The sequence below is a fragment of the Tachyglossus aculeatus genome, chromosome X3 (assembly GCF_015852505.1).
Source record: "Tachyglossus aculeatus isolate mTacAcu1 chromosome X3, mTacAcu1.pri, whole genome shotgun sequence".
NCBI classification, from domain to species: domain Eukaryota; kingdom Metazoa; phylum Chordata; class Mammalia; order Monotremata; family Tachyglossidae; genus Tachyglossus; species Tachyglossus aculeatus.
In genome coordinates this window covers 34,666,499-34,683,696 of record NC_052099.1, presented here as the reverse complement: position 1 = coordinate 34,683,696, position 17,198 = coordinate 34,666,499, and the positions used below count along the sequence as shown (strand labels likewise).

The 17,198-nt window shown below is 46.7% G+C and overlaps 1 protein-coding gene across 3 annotated transcripts in view; it reads right to left on the bottom strand.

Moving 5' to 3' along the window:
* Positions 1-17,198, bottom strand: part of RELCH (RAB11 binding and LisH domain, coiled-coil and HEAT repeat containing) — an 82,388-nt gene that overhangs the window by 18,478 nt on the left and 46,712 nt on the right. For all 3 annotated transcript variants that reach the window (XM_038770534.1, XM_038770536.1, XM_038770537.1), the window contains 11 exons: positions 16,065-16,177; positions 13,965-14,055; positions 12,521-12,592; positions 11,058-11,198; positions 10,432-10,596; positions 9,089-9,236; positions 6,558-6,714; positions 5,303-5,426; positions 3,479-3,527; positions 2,977-3,056; positions 1,884-1,990 (listed from right to left, as the gene is read on the bottom strand). In XM_038770534.1, the coding sequence (XP_038626462.1) occupies positions 1,884-1,990; positions 2,977-3,056; positions 3,479-3,527; positions 5,303-5,426; positions 6,558-6,714; positions 9,089-9,236; positions 10,432-10,596; positions 11,058-11,198; positions 12,521-12,592; positions 13,965-14,055; positions 16,065-16,177 (1,247 nt within the window). The remainder of the gene's footprint in view (positions 1-1,883; positions 1,991-2,976; positions 3,057-3,478; positions 3,528-5,302; positions 5,427-6,557; positions 6,715-9,088; positions 9,237-10,431; positions 10,597-11,057; positions 11,199-12,520; positions 12,593-13,964; positions 14,056-16,064; positions 16,178-17,198) is intronic.

Below are 17,198 nucleotides of genomic sequence, written 5' to 3'. Positions count from 1 at the left end.
CTTTCTCAAGAGAACCGCCCCATGCTGGTCTACCCTTAGCAGGTGACTCCCAGTTTTTGGATGGGATACAGATCTGTCTTAGGCTTTATTTTACTGTATCCTTAAAATGTTACCTCTGCCCTCCTTGCTATCAGTTTCCCTATTTCAGCTCTCCATACAGCAGCTGTTTGGGTCTCCTGCTGTGGCTCTTTTTCTCACTCAGCAGAACTGTAGTAAGGTAAGCAGATTTTTAATTCTCAAAAACTGCTCCAGAACTTCACTGTTCGTCATCTTGTCTTACCATTCGATACTTAAGTATGGTCAGAAGAGGAGTTGTTGAAGAAACCACTGAAGAGATGGGCCACCTGGGAGTGGTCCAGATCTGCCGGTCGTAGCATAGAAGGATGGACTACACAACAGCTCTGTGGACGTTTAGTTTAGGCTGAAGTTCGACACCACACTGTTGGGTGTTTACTCATTTCCCAAAGGATGTGCTAGCCTTCTTGATTTGTTTCATTACTTCCTCTACTACTTCTTGTGGTGTTGGTCAGTGTATTGCCTAAGTTTCCTTAGGTCTGATCTGATCTCTTGATAATAATAATGATAATGATTGTGGCATTTGTTAAGTACTTACTATGTATCAGGCACTGGGGTGGATACAAGCAAACTGGGTTGGACACAGTCCCTGTCCCACATGGGGCTCACCCTCTTAATCCCCATTTTACAGATGAGGCACAGAGAAGCTAAATGACTAGCGTAAGGTCAGACGACAGACACGTGGTGGAGCTGGGATTAGAACCCAGATCCTTCGGACTCCAACTTGTACTTCCCAAGTGCTTAGTACAGTGCTCTGCACACAGTAAGCGCTCAACAGATTCGACTGAATGAATGAATGACTCCAAGGTCACGCTCTATCCACTAGGCAACACAGCTTCTCTCTGACAGCAAAAGCTAAAGGCCTCAAAGTGGTCTACAAAGTGGTCATGCCATCCAAAATTCCCTGCAGCTGTGAGCCCTGGACCCCCCAGAGAATCCATCCAAACACAACACTGGATGTGACAAAGCCCAGTCAGAATCCCAATGACGCACCCATGTAAGATGTTGGCATTTGAACAGTGGCACTCTCTTTCGGACAGGGGCTCAATTCCCTCCTTTCCCCCTCTCCTGAACCCAGCGGCTACTGAATGTCCTGTTTCTGATTGTCCATTTCTTTAAATTGTCAAATTTACTTTGGATTTTATGTCTGGCTTCCATATTACTTAACAATCCTGCCCAACTCAGGGTCATCTGCAAATGGAACAAGCAAATGCTTAATTCCCTCACCAGGCCATTGATAAAGGCACAAAGTGGCACTTACTGATCCCGCTGTTTATTGAGTGGAACTTGTTGACCCCACTATTTATTCTCAATGTCCAGCAGATACTTTGAGCAACCCATTTCCCCCACCAAATTTTGGTTGGCACTCACTAAGAAGTATTTTGGAAGAGCAGTTTCTACAACCATAGTAGACTGAAATGTCTCACTGAAGGGATTGGTTTAAAAAAAATTCAACGAGAGAACAGGAGCAAAGACAACCAAAACATATCATCATGGATACGAGGATGTGGCTTTGATCCCACAGAACACAAGCAGCCAGTTGACAAATCAGAAAATTGCTGGGCAGAAGCATCAGGAGATCACATAATCACTGAAATGTCTGTGGCTCTCATTAGGGAAATGGGCAAATGATGTTAGAGAATTGGCTTTTACTTCAGAGGGCTATGTGGCTTAAATTTGAGGCTTGCAAGGAATCGTTTTCCTCAAAATTGGGGCTATATATCCAAAATAAATAAATGTTTTGCAAAGTTCCCAACACTACCCAGGTGGAAACACAGAAGACAATGTAACCACTGCAACTTTCTTACCCGAGTTCCACAAATGAAGCCTTCAGGCTGTCAAGGGGAGCATGAGAGAGCGACAGCAGTGTCATTACATCTTCCAAGAATCCAACTAAGAGTTTGCGGTCCTCTTCCTAAGGAGAGAAAGGTAACTGTGCCTAAAAGTGTAACTAAGCCGGAACAGCAACCTTTAACAAACCTGAGAAGATGAATGCTTGTCACAGGACAGTCAAGATGAAGAAAAAGGCTTGACTTTTTAAGTCTTTGAAATGTACCTGTCTTGCATATTTCACAGCATAACCAAGTATTGCAACAATCTCTCCTAATACTAGAGAAAAAAAATAAACCCCTCTGAGGTATTAAATTAGTTTAAAAGTTCTCCAGGTTTGTATTAGAAGTAAATATAACCAAAATGTCACTGGATCAATATTAGTCCATCACAGGGCAGTAGCTCATCAAGTACAATAGAGATGGTTTTCTGGGGGCGGGGAGGGGAAAGGATGCTTTAGGGTTTTACAGTCAGCCAGGACCCAGGTGCTCCTGCACTGCAGGTTGGTCCTTGAATGCCAGAGGCCTAGAAGGAGTGGAGAAAACACAATCCACCAAGGCTGCTCGGCCATCGAGTCTCACTCTAATAATAGCAAAGGCTATATGCCTTGATATTTACTTCAGAAAGTCAGCGGGGGCTCATGGATTGACACGAAACATGCTACAGACATACATCTGTGGTTAAAAATCACACAACCAATGACGTATAATCACATGAATCGTCAGCGACCTATGGCCTTTATTTCCTCAAATGGCTCGGTGAGGTTACCATTACTTTCCCCGTCAGCGAATTGACAAGAGAAATTAAAATACATGCCTATTGCTGAGACAGAATGTAAAGTAATTTTAATTTTGGTTAGATAAATGGAAGATCCTCCAGCCCCCTTTTCCAAATCCTTCTAAATATTTAACATCAACATCTCTTTCTAAGCATTTCCTTGGTTCAGATAGTTCTAAAAGTTAAAAGTATTTTTCCCTCAGTTGTCTGTACACAGAGACACGCAACACAGTCCAGGGTGACCTCAGGCATTAGACTGGATGGTAGAAAATGGGGAAATGGGTCTCCTCTTACCTGAATATAGCATGTTAGGACTCCTGTGGCATAGATGGGGACTGTTGCCTTAGTTAATACCCCATTACCTGCTGAGGAATCTAAGAGTCAGGGACAGAGGGTTTAAAATTAAATACATTTTATTTACATTAACATCTTTACCCCCAAGGACTTTAAACCACATCAACAACATTAAACATGAACTCCCTTGATGATTTATTTTTTTAAATAACTGGGAGTAATTTCATTACTGCATATCACAGGATGAGCCACAGATCTTCTCCAGAAAAGGAGTTATTAGGCATCACTATAGTAGAGCCCCAAGAGGATTCCCAACAATCAAACCGTAACTAGCTCCAAGATAAAAATCCTTTCCAATATAAACAATGACAAAATAATGCACATTTGTTAATTAAGACTTTCTGAAAAACAATTTCAGATAAAAATTTAAAAAAAACCACTACAACTTCTTCCTAGGTAGAAGATTTCAGAGTTGATTTCAAGACAATTGTATACTACTCACCAATGTTTTCTTCGGACAGTCTTAAAATTTCCTGAAATTGCGGTTTTACCTACGCGAGCCAGAGAAGATATTAAAGTTATAGCCTCTGAAAACACACAGGGGGAGGCTGTTTTGGGCAGATCGCTGGCAAGTACACTAATTAACAGTTTCAGTTGGGTTTATATAGCATCAGTGAAGACGGTCAATTACTAATTAACAACTGGGGCATTAAATAAGGGAGAGGATACAGTAGTAGTACATGGGGAGGGAAAAGAAATCATCCATCAAGCACCAGGCAGACAGAAATGAAACCACAAAAAACAGACAGGAAAATGCAATTAGGACCCTTCCTCTTTCTTCCACCAAACTGTAACCCACGCTTATCTTTTCAGTGTGGCCTAGTGGAAAGAACTCGGGCCTGGCAGTCAGAGGACGTGGGCTCTAATCCCAGCTCCAACAGATGTCTGCTGTGTGACCTTGGGCAAGTCACTTAACTTCTCTGTGCCAGTTACCTCATCTGTAAAATGGGGATTAAGACTGTGAGCTCCATGTGAGAAAGGGGCTGAGTCCAACCCGATTATCTTGCAGCTACTCCAGTGTTCAGAACAGTGCCTGGTACATAGTAAGTGCTTAACAAATAGCACATTATCCCCTTTGTTCTTCTAACTTCACCAGTTTGCAGATGAGGAAGTGAGGCCCAAAAGAGGTTAAGTGACCTGCCGTGATCCTGCCAGCGGGCCAGCGGTATAGACGGGGCTAGAACCTAGGTCCCCTGCCTGCCTCACAGAACCTCTATGCCGGTCTGACCCAGCTCCACAGCCTTAGCGCCCACTGGATCTCTGGGCTGGCCCTGACCCGTGCTGGGGTGGAGGGAATCAGCAGAGGGTTGCAAGGGTCAGTCAGTCAATTGTATTTACTGAGCGCTTCCTGTGTGCAGAGCACCGTACTAAGAGCTTGGGAGAGTACGATATAACAATAAATAGACACGTTCCCTGGTCACAACAAGCTTACAGTCTACCGGGGTTGGGGGGGGGGGGGGCGGGGGGGTATGGTGTACGTCGGAGAACACGCCACACTCTCTCTCCAGGCCTCTGGTGCGCACCGCAGCTGCTCCAGTGGGGAAGAAATGGGTTTATTTCCATGACCAGTAACTTGCACTAAGAATGACTTTGCAGGGAAAGCAAAGAGAATGTCACTCACTTGCTGTTTACTTTATCGTTATCGGGCCAAGACAGGACTTTATTCTGCCGGTTATCACAGTTCCTAAAATAATGCATCTGATCTCCTACTACAACCTGGCATGCTCACTCCACTCGCTTTAATGACACCTTACTCATGGTACCTCAATCTTGTCTATCTCACCACCGACCCACGTCTTCCCCATGTCCCGCCTCTGGCCTGGAACTTCCTCTCCCTTCATATCTGAGAGCCCTTCACTCTCCCCACCTTCAAAGCCTTATTAAACCACACCTCCCCTGAAGGACCTTCCCTATGTCCTCATTTCCCCTTTGCCATCTTCCCTTCTGCATCACCCTTGCACCTGGATTTGTATCCTTTAAGCACTTGATGTCACCCCACCCTCAGCCCCCACCACTTACATTACAGAACCATAATTTATTTTAATTTCTGTCTCCCCATCTAGACTGAAAGCCCCTTGTGGGCAGGGAACATGTCTACCAAACAGTACTCTCCCAAGTGCCTACTTCAATGCTCTGCCCACAGTAAGCACTCAACAACTACTACCGATTGACTGACTGACACCTTCTGCTTATTTTCCTGGAGTGTCTGGGTTAAACCTGCAGATTCGTACAAGAGCATGCAGAAAGCACAAGGGCAGATCTTCACCTTAGTGTTTGTAAATATTTTCCCAAACGTCCGGCACAGGCGCCAAAAAAACCTGGAGAACTCGTGGACACAGGCAGTAGAAGCAACATTAATTTTGCTGACTATTTCTATAAGCTGTGGTAACCTGAGGGGGAGAGGGAAGAAAAGAGAAACGGTTTCAAGCTTTTTTCTGTTTCCCTTCTGAGGCCTAGGCACTCCACTGGGCTCCCTCCCCACCTTTTCCCTGGAAAAGCCCCCAAAGTCTGAGCCTTCCAGCAGAGTGAAGCACCTGAAGGTCCAACCTGCCCCTTGGAAGTAGGTTAGGGGGAGGGACAGTAGGGGGAAGGGGCATCACATTTCTACAAGTGACTTTTACACACTGGTTGCATACTCCATATTCACATCGAACCATGCACAAAGTACCGCTTGGAAAGAAAAAGATACCTTGCCTATACAGGACTCAGGCCTAGACGTAGCTCTGTAGGACAGACGTGATCTTTATCAATTCTGAGAGCTTGGAAAAACTACACAATGCTCTCAGATACACACTCACTACACAGTAACAACCCACAGCCCCAACTTGGGATGATTTCAGGGCTGACGATCCAATCTGTGGATCAGGCAGGCTTGATTCTCCTCTCTGACTCGCTGACAGTCTACCTACATGGCTATTCCCTGGTCAACAGTCAATACAGAAGGGGAAATACAAGGATACAAATATCAGTCAACTTTGCCACCTTTTTGAATTGCTAGTAACACATTTGGTGGCAAGAAGGCTTAAATTCAAGTGAACTTTAGGGACTCCGGTCTTTCAATTATTAATCGCACTGATTAAGTGTATTAAGCACACTGATTTGGGCACGCTGAAAGATTTTATTTCACTGTGATTCACTTGCCCTTCCATATCCTTTTCTCCTTCCGCTCCTGCTATCTGTAAATAATTTGGTTCTGTCTTCCCCATTAGACTGTGGATTCCTTGAAGGCAGGGGAGATATATATTATATATATATAATGTATATATATATGTATATTATATATATAATGTATATATGTATATAATATATATATAATATATATATATATATATATATATATAATGGCATTTATTACACTCTTACTATGTGCAGAGCACTGTTCTAAGTGCTGAGCACTGTTCTAAGATATGTCTTCCTTCTGTGGTATTCTCCCAAGAACTCAACACAGCCTTCTGCACACAGCAGGCACTCAAATCTCCATTGACGGAATATAAATCGATGTGGCAAACAGGAAAACTCACAGTTGATTGACGACCCAGAGTAAACTTTCCCAGCCTGTTGTACCCTCATGCTCCAGCTGGTACTCATAAAGCTGAAGCAGCATGGCTAGCTGCTCACGGCTCCCAATGATGGTGGACACGTCCTGAAGAGGCGAAACTGGCCGAGGGAATCTAGTTACTGTAAATGATATTAGCAAAGATGACTTTCAGGAGAAGGGAACAAACTTTGCAACCTGGCATGTTACCTACCTTTCTTCGAAAGGGGGAAAATTATTTTTCCATCCTTCACCAACATACTCCTGGGCCAAAGATTCCAGAAGTAAGACCGAGGATATTCAGAAAGGTTTAAAAAATGAGTTCTAGCCAACAATGGAACTAAAAGTTAGCCTGTATAATGAAATCAGATGCAGGAAAACCTTGAAACTCAGCTTTCAGCATTCTGAAAAAAATGCAGCTAATGCTGCTTGCAAATCATGCATTTTTTTAAAGCGCTTAGTACAGTGCTCTGCACACAGTAAGCGCTCAATAAATACGACTGATTGATTGATTATGGGCCAGGTACTATACTTAGCACTGGTTTAGATGCAAGCTAATCAGGTGGGACACAACTTGTTGAGGATTACTATTTGGGATTTTACTGGCTATAAGAATGGATACCTGATATCCATATGACAATACAGAATGTAAGCTCATTGTGGGCAGAAAGTGTCCACAAACTCTGTTATACTGTACTCTCCCAGGTGCTTAGTACAGTGCTCTGCACACGGTAAGTGCTTAATATATACAATTGACTATGAAATCTAAATTTGGTCAAAATTGTGGGAATACTCTGATGACATTAGGTAAATGGAAAGCAGATAAAAGTAGCCCTCATTGCAAGAAACATGATTAGAAACCATGTTCTAAACATGTGCGTATGCACGCACGCACGCACACCTGTTAAAGAAAACATAACTGATGGTGAAATTCACCTATGGAAGCCAATGCAGAACCCACAATTTGGCCCGCACTACACAAAGACAAATGGTCCCTTGTGCTGTTGGGATTGTTATCTGCAATGCCTGGCACGCTTTCACTTTTCTCTGTCTCGTGATCCACTTGAAGACTCTGATCAAAAAGAGCCTAGGTTTCTTGATTACACAGTGCCATGCTGCTCTCTCTGCCACAGCTGCTTCCCCATATTTGGCTGGGATACAGCAGTATTTGAGGCTATTGTTTTTCTGCGCCCCTAAAACACAGGAGAGGAGTATGACCTAGTGGAAAGATCACGGGCCCAGGAGTCAGAGGACCTGGGTTCTAATCCCAGCTCCACCACTTGTCTGCTGTGTGACCTTGGGTAAGTCACTTCACTTCTCTGTGCCTCAGCTAACTCCCCTGTAAAATGGAGATTAAGGCGGTAAGCCCCATGTGGGACAGGGCCTGTGTCCAGCCTGATTAGCTTGTATACATCCCAGTGCTTAGAACTGTGTCTGGCACATAGTAGGACCTTAAAAATACTACAAAAAAACCCCAGAACAAAAACCACCGCCAAAAAACACATTCTGTCCTCCTGACTTTTGGCTTCCCATCTTCAGTTCACTAGACAAAAACTGTTAGGTGTCCATTCTCCTCATGCGTCCAACCCAGCAAAGTCCTAGTCCCTGGGATGTGCAGGACCTGCTCACTTATGGCCAAAGTGACTACAGTCCAGTACCTAGACTGGGCAGCAGATGTGGTTTTCATCACCCATGTCAGCCCAGGATTTCTGGCGGGCCCATCCATCTCCCGGAACCCCGCAGGCAGGTCTCCGTTCAGAAATTTTCATGTCCCATGGCACAGCCCCAGCAGGTATTCCCTTAGCAGCCGAGCCGCAATGTAAGCCCTGGATTCTTGATTCCCAGATCCACGCTCTGCCAACCGAACCGCCCAAAAGCAGGATTTCTGAGTGTTTCTGCTTTAACCCGCTGGCGACGGGGAATGAACTAGGCAGAGCAATTCCCGGCCTGTCACGACCAGCCAGGCCATCGTGAAGAAGGCTCCAGAATCTGAATAAAGTTCTTGGGAGGCCAAATTAATGAAGCAACTCAGACTTGAGCAGCTTTCATAGTCCCTGAAAAGGGGCTTATCTTCCAAGGTGAGCCTGCAAACTTTACATTTTCAAAACCCACACACAACTCTGCATTTTTACCCTTTAAGAGCTGGCATGTTTCTTCACAGGAAGCCATGTGGCTCGATAGAAAGAGCCTGGGCCCGGGAGCCAGGGGAACCTGGGATCTAATCCCAGCTCTATCACTTGCCTGCTGTGCGACCTGGAGCGAGTCAACAAGTTCTCTGGGCCTCAGTTTCCTCATCTGTAAAATGGGGACTATGAACCTGCTCTCTCTCCATCTTAGACTTTGTCCGACTCATCTTGTATCCGCTCCAGGCACATAGCAAAGTGCTTAGCCAATATCATAATTATTATAATTCCAATTGTATTTCTTCACTTTTCCCAGACCAAGTTTTTGTTTTAACCTAAAAATGCAGAGGAATATTTGGCACAAACCCTCTCCCAGAAACAAGGGCTCCGATACCTTCTATATGGGGTCCATCACCGTGGAGCTTGGCTTTGCCCGAGAACGGTGCATTCTGGAGCACCAGAGCAAAGAGTGCGGGAATCAGGGACTGCAAGGCAGACAGGTACATGTGGAGTTTGTGTTCGTCCAGTCCGGGCTCTCCTTCCTGGAACACAAGCGGAAGTTCAATTGCTGAAGGCTGAAATTCCTTTATCGCTTTTCCTTAGGCTTTTGTCTTGATTTTTCAAGAGAGTATTTTAGCATCTCTGACCTCAACTAACACTATGCTTGTCACTGAAAAATACCCACTATATTTATTTGATGTTTGCTCTCCAGGGACAAGTGGAAAGTGGTATCTGTTGAGCTGACCAAACCTAAGAGTAAGTAGAGGGTAATCGAACCTTGTAGAAACTCTTTTAGAAGCTTAAGGCTGAGCATCTGCTAAACCTTACGTTCCTCCACTAGACTGTAAGCTCCTAGAGGACAGCGGTCGTGCCTCTCCCAACTCTACTATACTCTTCCACACGCTCAGTGTACCGCAAGCGCCCTGGGAGAGTGCAAAACAAGAGTTGGCAGTCGTGTTCCTTGCCCACGTAAATATCACTGATTACTTGATTGGGCATTATTGGTGTCACCAATCCTTGGAGCTGACAAAAAGCTGCTCGGGCCTCTCATTTAACTGAGCGGCACCATCTGCCTCAGTGATATTTATTGAGCACCTGCTGAGGTGAAGGACTGAATGGAGCACTTGAGTGAGTACAAGAGAAGCGAGACAAACCTCTTGCTCTCAGAATTGACAATCTAATACAGTGGGAAGTGGACAGAAGGCAGACGTGATTTACGAATAGCGGGAGCATGGGCAGAACGATAATGTAACAGGTAGTACAGCTGTAACAGAATTAACTCTGGATTCGTACTGGTAGGATCAGGGTAGCTCAAACTATAGCCATTGGTGTCAGGGGCCTCCATCACCCCTCCACGTTTAACCTATCGGCAACCTTCACCTGCTGTTTCCCAGCTCACACTCTTCACTGCTCTAGCGCTTTCCTTCACAACGAATTTCACTTTCAACTCTCCCTCCTCGGAACACTTTCTCCTGCTCTTCCTGGCTGTTACTCTGCATTTCTGGAAGCAAAAGAGCCTCGGTGTAGATATTCCGCATGAGCCGCGAACCGTATTCTAAGTGACTGACTGATCTATGAGAACAGGGCAATGTTAATTTAAATACGTGCTGATCATGTAATACTACACATTGGAGGTTTATGACTAATATTTTCAGTCGCTGTAGGCACGGTGAAGAGCGCTGTCAGTGGAACAAGGGCCCCAAGTAGCTATGGTTAGAGGGTAGAAATCTCACCTACCCTGAGAAGCTTTTCAATCTTGCCTAGTAGTGTAGGAATAAGGTGAGAGTGTAAGTTTCCAAGTTCAGTGGTCCAGGCAGCATAGGCGGGCAGGAACACCTGGTGGGTGGCACTGATGACTCTCTCGGAAGGATCACTCAGTGCTGAGAGGAGCAGCTCAAAACCCTGCCAAAGGGAGAGACCTTCTGACATACAACTCAAATATTCGGTACACACAACCACATAGAACGGCCACAGTTCTAACCCCCCCAAAATTTCACAATGTTGAAGATTGAGCAACTCCAGCTCTGAGATGTGGAAAAGAGAGATTCTAAAGCACTTGATGCTAATAATAATAATAATAATGATGATGGCATTTATTAAGCACTTACTAGGTGCAAAGCACTGTTCTAAACACTGGGGAGGTTACAAGATGATCAGGTTGTCCCACGGGGGGCTCACAGTCTTAATCCCCATTTTACAGATGAGGTAACTGGCACAGAGAAGTGAAATGACTTGCACAAAGTCACACAGCTGATAAGCGACAGAGCCGGCATTCGAACCCACGACCTTTGACTCCCAAGCCCGGGCTCTTGCCACTGAGTCACGCTGCTTCTCCTATTAAGAGGGAAGACTTAGGAAGATACCTGTTGGTACTTGTCTGGATCGTCGATGTAGCCCATGATAACGCCCAGGCTTTTAATCACAGCTTCTCGGACCAAATCTGCCTTGTCTTCCATTAGCATCTGCTGGAGCATGGACAGGACCAGGGAGCTACGGATTTCTTTCTGCAAAGAAAGCAGAGACCATCGTTCCTCGCCGTTGTCAGTAAAGGTTGGGGAGACGCCGATCACACGTGTTCAGCCCGTGGTCCCCAGTGCCACCCAGAAGCCATTCCTTCAGCCCCGGCTCGTCCCTCACTGGCCGCCCAGGTCCGTGCGGCCGCTGGCCGGAGTTGGCTGGGGCCTTCGGCAGGAAGCCGGGCAGCTGAGGGGACCCAAGACTCTGGCCCTCAGACACAAAGGGGCAACGGTGACTACTTCCAGTTTTCCCACGACTGCCTTTGGCTCCTGGTGTATCCCAAAACACCTGCCTGGGCAGATTCCTCCCGGAACGAGCCCCAGGTTTCAAAGCAAACAGAACCCTTCAAATCCTGTGGGTTTTTCTTTCTTCTTTCCCCTCTTTGGTAGGGGTGGGCCTGGAGGGAATGACCGATCAACTGAAGATAATGAAGAATGGGGAATGGTTCTCAAAGGACAAGGCAGTCAGAAAGAATACCCAGACCAGGAGATGCCCGCTCATGACCAAACGGCTAAAACGTGAGCGAGCTTTCCTCCCTCTGAGTACTGTGATTTGGAGGAGAGTCTGCACACCAAAGGAGGAAAAGTCATGGTTTTGAGCAATACCCAAACTGGACAATATGGACCTCAAATTTCCACCCAAACAACACGTGCACTTTCAGTGGGTGAATCATCATCATCAATCGTATTTATTGAGCGCTTACTATGTGCAGAGCACTGTACTAAGCGCTTGGGAAGTACAAATTGGCAACAAATAGAGAAAGTCCCTACCCAACAGTGGGCTCACAGTCTAAAAGGGGGAGACAGAGAACAAAACCAAACATACTAACAAAATAAAATAAATAGAATAGATATGTACAAGTAAAATAAATAAATAGAGTAATAAATATGTACAAACATATATACAGGTGCTGTGGGGAAGGGAAGGAGGTAAGATGGGGGGGATGGAGAGGGGGACGAGGGGGAGAGGAAGGAAGGGGCTCAGTCTGGGTGAATGGGAACAACATCAGTCATCCAGCTTCACTGACGGGGATACATCTGTTAAGAGTGACTGAAAAGCTTTAATGGCGGGTTTCTAATCCCCAAAGCAAGAGAGCCGTCAGTCAGCAGGAGCTTAATTCTGCCCTGCTCAGGAAAGCATGAGGGAAGGTTCTCTGAAAAGAACCATGGGGTTGCCCAGGGCTACCGGGGGGCAAGCTCTGGGAACTTTCCCCCTGCTAGTGGGCGACAACGCTGTAGAGCCAAGCTGGCAGGCACCGGCTGGCTTCCCGGCCCGGGGAAGGCGCTGGCGGAAGGATTTCGAAGCTCACCGGCAGGTAGGGGGCTAATGCGCCGCAGGACTCAGCCACCAGGAGCCGGCGCTCTGGGTACTTGTGATTGATCTACAGCAACAGAGACAGGAGGAATACACACCGTTAGCCGTTTCCACCAACAGAATTTGGGTTGCAGTCAAATGGGGCTGAATTCCGGCGCGCGCTCTCCTTGCACGCCGAGTGGCCTGATTTCTCGAGGGAAGCGGTCTCTCTGGCACGGATGCAATCAGTGGGGGTCGGAAACGTGAGCCCAGCTGGCGACGGGCCCCCGGCAGAACCCCTGATGGTTGTGCACACACAGCCCCCCTCCCCGTGTTGCTCCCTGGGGGCTGCAAAGCCGGCGCAGGAACAGGGAGACGAAGACAGCTGAAGCTCCCTCTCCTTCCCCCCGCCCATTGCCTTTGGCTCTGATGATGCCCTGCTCCTGAAAAGGAAATTCTGGCTCCGGCTGAGTAACTGGGAAGGCTGATCTGTATGCCCTGGCTCAACGTTCACTTACTGACACACCTCACCTACCGGAATTTACAAGGTCACATATCAATCAATCGTATTTATTGGGCGCTTACTGTGTGCAGAGCACTGTACTAAGCACTTGGGAAGTACAAGTTATATGCCATTTTGTCTTGCATAACTTTCAAAGTAGACAAATAGAAGCATGAGCAATTGAAAAAAAATCCCTTTAGCATTTCACTTACAGCATTTATCCTCCTAAAGCGTCAAGTGGGGAGACTAAGGTTCAGGGAAAGAGAATAAGCCAAGTTGCCTGTTCTCCCTCCCACTTAGACTGTGAGCTCTATGTGGGACTGGACCTACCTCATTATCTGATTATACGATGTTTGTTACAGAGTAGGCGCTTGGCAAATACCATTCCAAAAAAAGGCCAAAAGCTGGCCTGTTTATCTGATCATACAGTGTCTGTCACATACTAAGCCTTAACAAATAACACAAATAAAAATTAGAAAAAGCCAAATATGTATTTTCCTCTGACAAAAACTGATTTCTAAGCAGATGCTGCTCTGGCATCAAGTGTGCCATTCAGCTCCCTACAGAGGGTTGACTGATGGAGATTTTTCGCCTGGCTCCCAAACCAGAATATACCAGTGCTCCAGTAGGCGCCCAAAGATGGAAACCCAAAACGCCTCTCGCCTCACGTCCAGCTCCTAAGCACCCCCGGCTCGCAACGACATCGTTCCAGGTGAGCGGGAATGAGACGGCCTGATGGAGTCCTCCCACCGGGAGCCCTACAACACATCCCAGCCGTCTTGAAGACGGCGATTCTCACGTGACGGGGACACTCGTCAATTTAAAAGCGGCTTTTCCCCTTTGAGGATGAGAAATCTCGGAGATGGCTATTTGTGACGATTCTTTTTGCAAAGTCCAATAATAAGACAGCATGGCAGGTCCCCTCATTGTTAAGGAAACACTCCACTGAGCTACTTACCTGTTCCCAGCACTGTGGTAGGAGCTCAGCTTCTACGCGAGTTGGTCCAACGTGACGGGCAAATGCCACACAACCGGTCAGTATCATCTGTCTGGAAGACAAATGACCTCTAGCTCAACACAACTAGAATCGACAGCACCACTCCCTTCTCAGCAGGACAAGCCCCTTGGGTTAAGGGCATTCAAAGTCACAGTAATCACTTCCCCAATACTGTTCTGGTATGAATGGGGAACACGGCTCTACATTTTACTAATCTGGGGTGGGCACTGCATTTCTTAAATCGAATGGTACATTGTTACACCACGGGATGGCTAGAACAAATTCATTCATTCAATCATATTTATTGAGCGCTTACTGTGTGCACAGCACTGTACTAAGCGCTTGGGAAGTACAAGTTGGCAACATAAAGAGACAGTCCCTACCCAACAGCGGGCTCACAGTCTAGAAGGGGGAGACAGACAACAAAACATATTAACAAAATAAAATAAATATGTACAAATAAAATAAATAACTAGAGTAATAAATACATACAAACATATATACATATACACAGGTGCTGTGGGGAGGGGAAGGAGGAAAGGTGGGGGGGAGGGGGAGGAGGAAGGAGGGGGCTCAGTCTGGGAAGGCCTCCTGGAGGAGGTGAGCTCTCAGTAGGGCTTTGAAGGGAGGAAGAGAGCTAGCTTGGCGGATGCGCGGAGGGGCGGTACTCCAGGCCAGGGGGATGACGTGGGCCGGGGGTCGATGGCGGGACAGGCGAGAACGAGGTACAGTGAGGAGATTAGCGGCGGAGGAGCGGAGGGTGCGGGGTGGGCTGGAGAAGGAGAGAAGGGAGGTGAGGTAGGCGGGGGCGAGGTGATGGACAGCCTTGAAGCCGAGGGTGAGGAGTTTTTGCCTGATGTGTCGGTTGACAGGGAGCCACTGGAGATTTTTGAGGAGGGGAGTAACATGCCCAGAGCGTTTCTGTACAAAGATGATCCGGGCAGCGGCGTGAAGTACGGTCTGAAGTTGGGAGAGATAGGAGGATGGGAGATTGGAGAGGAGGCTCATGCAGTAATCCAGTCGGGATAGGATGAGGGATTGAACGAGCAGGGTAGCGGTTTGGATGGAGAGGAAAGGGCGGATCTTGGCAATGTTGCGGAGGTGAGACCAGCAGGTTTTGGTGACAGATTGGATGTGAGGGGTGAACGAGACAGCGGAGTTGAGGATGACACCAAGGCTGCGGGCTTGTGAGACGGGAAGGATGGTAGTGCCTTAACAGTGATGGGAAAGTCAGGGAGAGGGCAGGGTTTGGGAGGGAAGATAAGGAGTTCAGTCTTGGACATGTGGACAAATGTGGGCTTGCCCTTAGGAAATAAGTGGCAAGTAAGGTTATCACCCTTTTGAAGAATTTGTATTCTTACTCTCCTTTCGACATTTCTCTATCTCTATCTCAGAGGAGGAGTGGGGTTTCTTGCATGGTTTTTAATGATGATGATGTCATCAACACCAACTGGAGTGAACAGAGTAATCCTATTAGGATACAGTTTTTTTTAAAAAAAGTTGGTTCTTACACTGCACATACCACCTTAACCTGCCAGTTTTCTGATGATGCATTTCCTAAATATTTGCTTAAATCCTTAGCATATTTCAGTTTGCTTTCAAGAAAAAGGGAACCAAAAGACTATATTGTAGTTTAATGGGTCCGTAATGCATTTGGGGAATTATAAAACCAAAGCAGAACAAACGGAAAGTCCCAGAGAGTCAGAAGGACCTGGGTTCTAATTCCAGCTCCACCACTTGTCTCCTTGGGCAAGTCACTTCACTTCTCTGGGCCTGTTACCTCAGCTGTAAAATGGAGATTAAGATTGTGAGTCCCATGTGAGGCAGGGACCATGTCCAAACCAATTAACTTGTATCTATCCCAGTGCTTAGAATGGTGCTTGGCACATAGTAAGCACTTGACACGAATCATAATTATTATTATTACAGAGAATGTGAAAGTTACCACTGATAAAGATAAAAAGAGATCAATCAAGTTAAAACCCAAGTCCCGCCGCGAAACGAAGTGATGAGGGAATCAACAGGCCCGAGCTGCTCTTTTCTCAGGGGTCTGGCACACACCTCTGTTCATCATCTGGCCGCTTGATCAAATTGAACAGGATGTGTAGGAGCTGATCCCTCTCCTTGGGCTCAGGATGCAGGCAGGCTGTACACAGGATGAGCGGGATCAATTCCTAGAGAAATTGGAAATGGGGCGGAGGAGAGGGGAGCGAGAGGAGATAAAAATCAAAGTAAAATATGCTTTGCAGAAAACCCCAAACAGAAAACTGTCATGAGGAAGAGCGGAGGCCCACACCCAAGCGTGGAGCAATTTACAGTGTACATGGTAGCCGCTCTCTCGGAACTTCGAAGACCTTGGAAACGCGCTCTATTCCAACAGCCTGGCTGGCTGGAGGCTGCCCTTTCCCCTCTCCATGGATTCTGGGCCACTCGTGAGCATCTGCGTTGGCCCCCAACTGGGTTACACCCACAGTTTTTTGGGGAAGACAGACGCGGAATTAGCTAGACTACTAGGCAAAGACAGAAAGAGACGACAGACAACTGCTCGAAGGGAACGTCTTTCACAAGGATGTTGGATCATCCGGAAGCAATGTACAAATTCCAAATGGAATGAAATGCTTTGGCGTCTCACACTTGACGAATTGCATCAGCTTTAGCAAGTGGCGTATCTCTGGGAGTCCAACTCGAGCAATTCAAGTCAAAGATTCAATGGATAAAATGTTCCTCTTCTTCTGTTCCTTGAAGTGTTAGCCTATCAAGTTTAAAATTCCAAGTTTTCTGTCACTCTCTACTTCACTTGATAAGTTACCACAGTCAATTATGGTGATGAAAGGTATTTGAAGGGGAATAAATGACCATCAGATTCTCTTTGGAACCTCCCTTAGTCCCATTAGAAGCCAAATGCCCCAAAAGCAAGCGGGTGTTACGGTTGCAGAGAGAAATGCTCCATGGCAGCTAATGGCGGTCAAGGAAGCAAGATATGGCTTGGGGCAGGCATTCTCCCCCACTCCCCCAACCTCTTGGGGGTTCCCACCCTGGGGCAGGTGGAGGGGAGGGATCTCTCCCTGCAAGCCACCTACCTGTGTTGGTGGTGGCGGCCGCAGGAGGTTTCCTCAAAGAAGAGAGGGGGCTTTTGGGGGAGGGGGTAGAAGAAAGCCCCCTGCAAGCAGGAGTCAGGGTAGCCGTGCACTGGGC